The 6,956-nt window shown below is 34.6% G+C and overlaps 1 protein-coding gene across 1 annotated transcript; it reads right to left on the bottom strand.

Moving 5' to 3' along the window:
• Positions 1 to 1,909: 1,909 nt before the first annotated feature.
• LOC129220989 (noggin-like) lies at positions 1,910 to 5,863 on the bottom strand. The gene is made up of 3 exons (XM_054855425.1): positions 5,645 to 5,863; positions 4,278 to 4,477; positions 1,910 to 2,180 (listed from the first exon to the last, which is right to left on the bottom strand). Exons 1-3 carry the CDS (start codon positions 5,861 to 5,863, stop codon positions 1,910 to 1,912), a joined length of 690 nt encoding a protein of 229 aa, XP_054711400.1.
• Positions 5,864 to 6,956: the final 1,093 nt, after the last annotated feature.

The raw sequence follows: 6,956 nt of genomic DNA, 5'->3' as shown, positions 1-6,956 counted from the left end.
TTTGATATTGATCCAGAGCAGGGTAAAAAAAATATTTCTCATATTATAAATCTTGATTTCAAATTTAGCTTAGGTAGATAAAAAGGTTTTACATTAATTCTTAAAGTTTTTTCTCTTTGCGATAATAATAATTTGTTCCTAAAATATTTTTTTATATTGATCATGAGCAGGTTAAAAAATGACTCGTTTGACAAATAATTTCGAGTTTAGCTTAGTAGACAAAATTTCAGGGTTCTAAATCACTATATATTTCGTATTTTCAAAGAGCAAAAGAAAAATATAAAACTAATTCTCATTGATTTTATGGATGATTTTATGATTCTTCCTCCCCAGCAGGGGGCCCGCTCCTACCAAGTTCAATGCCACGAATTCCCCCCTCCCCCACCAAATTTTCCTCAACCCTCTTTTCCATTTCTATGTTTAGCTCTCTTTTTTATTTTACTAATTTTTTTAAAAATATTTTTATTCAGTTTAAAACAAAATTTTTTAGTTAATTATTTTTTAAAAATATTTTTATTTATTTATTTTTAATTATTATTATTATTTGAAAAGTTAAAAAAGAACACACACATTGATAAATAAATGAAATAAAATATAAACGTAATAAAATAAAATAAAATAAATAATTTAAATTAAAAATAAATCAATAAATAAATGTAAATAAATAAAGTAAAAAAAAATACCCCCCCTCCCCAAATTTGGATGGCGCAATTTGCGCAATAATCCCCCCTGCTCCCCAGAAGTATAGTATTAGTACTATCGTATAGAAGTACTATACCAGAAGGTTATTTCTGGTTGTGCTGGTGCTCGTAAAAAAGGAGGGAATCATATTAAGTAGAATAAGTTTTCCAGTTCCTTCCTTGAGTTATTTTCAATATTATTACTTTGGGTAGTTGAAACTGGTTCCAAACATATGTAATGGCAATGTTTTATTTTTAACCTGAAAATGCATAGAGTCAAGGTAAAACACCAGTGGCCAGCGCTTCAGTAGTGGCCGCTTCAAGTTTACTTTTGTACTTTGAAAAAAGAAATGAACAATAATAATTTGATTTTTTGTTGCTACTTAATGTAACTATCATATTGAATCAATTTTATTCATCAGTTATTTGAATTTAAAGTAAGTTATGTAAATATTTCGGATGGGAGAATGTCAGATGACCACTACTGAAATGTTCAGATTTTGGAGTAGCAACTGCTGGATCAAATTTGAGGTTTGAGAGAAAATTGATAAAAATTGCACAAATTGAAATTCTGGTATTTTTAAAAATTGAGAATATTTAGAAAGTGTTGGGCTATAAAATGTTCATTGAGTTTCAAGAGGGGTAATTAATATTGTAAACCCACAGTTTAAAAATATACTTTACTGTGGCTACTACTCAGTAGCGTAACTAGGGGTTGGCAGGAGTGTTTCTCGCCAGGAGCGCAGCAGTCACGGAGAGCGGCATTTCAACTGATTTTTTTTTTATTTAATTAAGAGGGTTTTTTTTTCTTCGATCATAAAATTTGAAAAATGCTTAAAAAAAAAGAAACTCGCTAGAGACACATACATAATATCTATTGAGAAGGAACATTGCTCATTATTAAAAACAATTCTAAAAAAGAAAATAAGAAAAAAAATACAATGCTGCCTATTATTTGTCGAATCAACTAATCAAAATGTTTAAAAAAAAATTGGAGGTAACAATGACCTCTTTCCATGTGGGCGACCCTGAGGGGGGAGAGGGCGCAATTTCTTTATGTCGCCAGGGGCGCTAGAGCCCATAGTTACGCTACTGGCACTACTACGGCGTTTTAAACCTTGAAGTTGCCATTACTGAAGCACTGGCCCCTACTGGTGTGTTTACCTTAATTCATTCAATACATGCATGTGCCGTAATAAAACTTAATTTTTTTTTCACAAACCTGCTGGTTAGCATCCACAGCGGCATTCTGTGACAAGTGGGTACTGTACCTTCAGCCAATCGCAGTTTTTCTTCTCTTCCCAGTTCTGGCAGTGCCACCTCAGCAAAACTTTGTCTGTAGATTTGTGTGGTTGGCAAACCATACCTCGTGGGAAAGAACAGGTAGGTCGAGGGGCGCAGGAGTTCTCGCGAAACCATCGGGGCCAGAAACGAGGTCCCATGTCCTTCCACTTCTGGAGAAGAGGACAATGACTCTGCAGCCACAAGAGATCTCTGAATCTGCAAAAGATTTGCATGTGTTTTGTCTTTTTGTTGCATATTTTGATTTATGTATTTTGTACTAGCTTATTTTACACTAAAACCTATACGCTTTAAAAAATTAATATAGATTGGCATCGATCTGAAAATTTTCATTTATTAAGAGATTGTTTGTCCGATTGTCTGATACAGGTCTGGAATATGGACTTTACGTCAGAGTGATTCTGAGGTTTTAAGATTTTGGAAATGGAAAACTTTCCAAGAAATTTTATATATAACTATATGAAACGAGCTGATGTGTGCATCACATGACTTCCTTTTACTCCAATTTAATGTCATTTTCTCATTATTAGCAGTTTTAATGTGATTCAATAGTTTACTCTCTAAATATCATCAACAGTGGCCAAATCGAAACCAAATTAAAAAAAAAAAATCGTCAAATTTTTCGCCAAGTTGGCGACAAAACTTGGCGACCAAAAGACTGGTGATATATTGCCAAGTGCCCGCCAAATTATAACACCACTTGAGTTTACATCGAAATTAACAATGATTTCCCCCCCAAAAAGGAGGAAAAGACCCCCTTTAGGAACATCCGTATGCAATCAAAAGGAAAGGCGCAAAACTAGACCCCACTAGGAGTCCACGTACCAAATTTAAACTTTCTAGAACATACCGTTTTTGAGTTATGCGAGATACATACACACATACGCACATACATACGTACATACAGACGTCACGAGAAAAATCGTTGTAATTAACTCGGGGATCGTCAAAATGGATATTTCGGGTGTCTGTACGTTCCTAGGCATATATCCATATCCACGTGTGGTCGAGTCGAAAAAAAAAACAACATTCATTCGCGGGTGAGCAAAATAGAAATTAAGGCCGATTTTTGAGTGAAATTTTCTCGCGAATACAATATTTCCTTTTTTGTAAAAGGAAGTAAAAACCGGTGCTTGGAGAGTATTCGGAGAATTTATAATTAAGAGTTATATAAAAATGATAAGAAACTGTAAAATACTGTTGCAACTGGTGGGGAACTGAGCGTTGAAATTCTCGTTGCAATGACTTCCGCCGATAAAGGTGAAGCATGAAAGAATGAATGCTGTGTCGGGGAATCGCACTAGGATTGCAAAAGGCTAAATAGCAGTCTCTATTGCAGCCATGAAAAAGAAATAGAATAATTTGAGAAGATTGGAAAAAGTTGTGACAACTGTAGATTAAGAAGTGGATACGACTGCCAGACTGAACTTTCTTTAGGGATTTTCAATTCTAGCATTTTCTCTGTAAGCAAATTAAAAAATGAATAAGCCCCCACCTGTTTGTGTGTCCCGGGACTGAATTTTAGCTTACAACATGGAAGTCATTCGATTGCTCTCTATTGAAGAGCAAGAGAAATCATGTTTATTGTATCTTTAGCAGATGTTCTAATAAGAACGAAACTGCAGTCCGGGATGTCTGGTATATTGCATGTAGTTCAGCCTTAGCCCTGGCTTAGGAGCGGTAACTTACTGCGCTTCACCTTCAATTCACGAGTTGAACCGCACCATGCTGCGGACACTCGCTGGTGAGATAAATTCTCTTTATCTACCAGTTTGTTGGCACTGTAAGCTTCAATGAGATGACATCTGCCTCCAGCTCGGTTATTCACAATTCCAGACTGAGGAGTTCTAATAAGAACGAAACTGCAGTCTCTGGATGTGATAACTGGACTATCTGGTATATTGCATGAGTTGTATCTTTGTTTGATCAGTAAGTAGTCTGATTTGTATGATTTCAGTTCCTAATTAACATATGAAACAACTACATCTTTACATGAAATACACCGCCAACTCAGTCATTTCCAGCCGAGGACTGCAGTTTCGTGCTTATTAGCACACATCAGCCCGGCATAGGAGTGACTGAGCTGGAGTGGAAAACCATTTTAGGGAAGCCTAGAGTGCCAAACAAACTGGTAACTAATGCAGAATTAGCACTGACCAGACGAGTGACCGAAACAATAGTTCGGTTCAACTCGAAGATTGAAGTCAAAGCAGGTATATTAAAAAAAAAAAAAAACCTACATCTTTATTTAGAACAAATTGCTGTACCAGCGTATGAGCAAAATGATAAAATCACCTTCTTTTAGCCTTCTTTCCAAGTTTCAAGTTGGTTTTTTTACCATCACCCATCTTTAGGCTCTGAAGATGTAGTCTTTGGATGTGTCGTGGTGGTTGACCTTGGGGTATTAAATAACCTGACCTTGTTTTTTTTAGTTTCAGCCTCACCGTTCCATTTGGATATAAGGAGTATGCTTCTGGCTCTGATTCGCTCATTACCTGAAAAGTTTAAAATGTTAGTGTCAGTGATAGATTAATAGTTCTTGTCGCTAATTCAGAATAAAAATAACAGAACTTTTTAAAAAATACCAAGTACTTTTCATAATGCACTCAAAAGGACAAAATAGCTTTTCTGGGTCAGAAAGGACAATTCAAGTACGCCTTTAGTTTTCAAAAATTCCAAGAAAATGACACCACAAACAAAGAAAAGTGCGGCTCCAGCCATGAAGAGAATTTCTCTCTCTCTTATTATTATGTAGCTTTCAATCATAACGTTGAGTGTTGAAACATGCATATTTTTCTTATTGGGAAAGTTTGGTTTGAACTGCACTTTTCTTCGTTTGTGGTGTCATTTTCTTGAAATTTTCGAAAACTACAGGAATACTACAGGATATACTTTTTTGGGGTCTTTTCTGACCCCAAAAAAGTTATTTTGTCCTTTTGAGTGCATTATGAAAAGTGCTTGGTATTTTTAAAAAAATTCTGTTATTTTATTCTTTTTATTGTAAATGTATTTCAGAAATAGAATAATTTTACCATCACGAAACTTCACCTTATTTTTTCATACATAAATGCTCGGTACTAAATGGGAAAAAACCTATATACGTATCGAAAACTCTAGCAGTTGACACTAAAATTTAATCCTTGTTCCTCTCTAGAATTTATGCTTGCTAATTTCTTGCTTGCTTCAGAGAAGCCTTGATTCAAAATTTTCATCATGATTGCTTTTAACATTACTGTTGCAAGGCAACAAAATTTGTAACAGTAGGTTTTATATTTAAACATTTAATAGGGAAATTATATGAAATTTGCTGTTTTCCATCATAACTGAAATAATAATTTTATTTCAGAATTTTATTTTTTAGCTTTAAGTTGTACCTTAAGATTAAGAAAATCTTTTAGTGAAATCCCGAAGTCTCTAAGTAGTCTAGTTACTGAGATATAAGCAAAAGCAGGCCTCGGATTTCTCCGTGACAATCAGGCCAAGTATAATAAAAGTGCTTAACAATTGATTTCTAGAATTGTAAGAATATGTTGAAATGCAACAATTTGGTACACAGTACAGTCTAAAGTTAGTAAAATATCGGAAATATTTGCTCTTTTGATGCACATTGATAAGTACCGTTTCGAAATAATGTTTAAATTTTAGAAATTGTGAATTCTTACTTGAGAATCGAAGAATTTTCCAAGTATTAATCTTAATTTCTCTGAATTCGTATCTTCAGGTAGAGGATCGTATAGCGAGCTTTTGGGTTCCATGAGCTCCAAAACTGGCAACATTTGGGATGCTGACGGTCTCCTCCCTATTTTGTCGCACCAGCAACTTGAACAGACGATGAAGAATACTGGGATAGCTACAGCTCTTAAAGCTGGAAAAACTTCCATTTCTAAAAATAAAAGAAATTTTTGGGAGATAAGAATTTTAAAACTCATGCCAAGAAGGCTGAACTTGATCTCGCTACTGGATCTAGTTCAGCCTTGGTCATACACATACTACGGAAGTTTTGATATTCTTAGAACTCACAGTCAGTTAAAGTGATAGTGTGCGGTTAGTGTCGTTAAAATAGAGAATTCATAGCTTTTTTTTTCAACTGAATGCTGCTAATAACAGGTAAACACTGGAAATGCGCTTGGAACACTTTGTTGCAGAAAAGTGATCCCACTGCGTGATTGTGCTCTATGACGCGTTCTGAAAGTGCTCCGCTATAAAGAAGTGTACTGAAGAATCTGCTCCGTTAGAAGGGAAGTATTTCAAAAGTCTACCAAATGTGTTCTGAGTATTGAACCTGGTGTTTTAACAAATTTCAGAACATAATGGACCACATTGGGGCACACTTAAGAAAGTCACTGTTTTCTTTGCTGTAACGATGATGGATAAAGATTGGTAGGTTGTACTCTATACTGTTTGTATACAATAAAAAAACAAGTAATTTTCACAGCAAATTTTTCTATCTTGTTTTTATCATCGCAGCCATTAACTTATCTGGAAGTACTTTGTGCTATGAAATCGGAACGTGCTTCTTCACGTGCACCATGTAACCAGTAGGAAACTCCAAGAAATTTCTGCTAAGCTAACCAAGATAGCTACACGTTATGTGAGTAAACATCGATTGAGATTTGATGGTCATCCGTAATTGTCCTCGCTTTTCATGGAATACTTTTAAAGTACGTCACTTATGTATTATTAATCTTGCATTTGTATATTCGCTGAGCTTTATATATTTGTTTTAAATAAACTTACATTTTGTTGTGAAAGTTTCTGAATAACTAATAAAAAATTAAGTAAAACGCTGAGGTTAACTTGTTGCATTTCTATTCCTGATGTTTAGTCAATGGTTTTGTTTCAAACAAGGATTTCTCCTATCTTTAGATCTCGATGGTAAGGCACGGACGGGGAAATCGCAAAACATTTTTAATAATATACTATGTCTATTAAAGTATGTTTTATTTATGCATACGCAAAATATTTTAATCTCTT

Source organism: Uloborus diversus, chromosome 4 (genome assembly GCF_026930045.1).
Source record: "Uloborus diversus isolate 005 chromosome 4, Udiv.v.3.1, whole genome shotgun sequence".
Classification (NCBI taxonomy): Eukaryota; Metazoa; Arthropoda; class Arachnida; order Araneae; family Uloboridae; genus Uloborus; species Uloborus diversus.
This window is presented reverse-complemented; position numbering and strand designations above follow the sequence as displayed.

Excerpts from the sequence above, each read along its gene's own strand:
- LOC129220989 (XM_054855425.1), bottom strand. The coding sequence starts at position 5,863 with ATGGAAGTTTTTCCAGCTTTAAGAGCTGTAGCTATCCCAGTATTCTTC. Across the intron at positions 4,478-5,644 it reads GAAAATTCTTCGATTCTCAA|GTAATGAGCGAATCAGAGCC; the intron begins GTAAGAATTCAC and ends TAAACTTTTCAG. Across the intron at positions 2,181-4,277 it reads GGAAAGAAGGCTAAAAGAAG|ATTCAGAGATCTCTTGTGGC; the intron begins GTGATTTTATCA and ends AATCTTTTGCAG.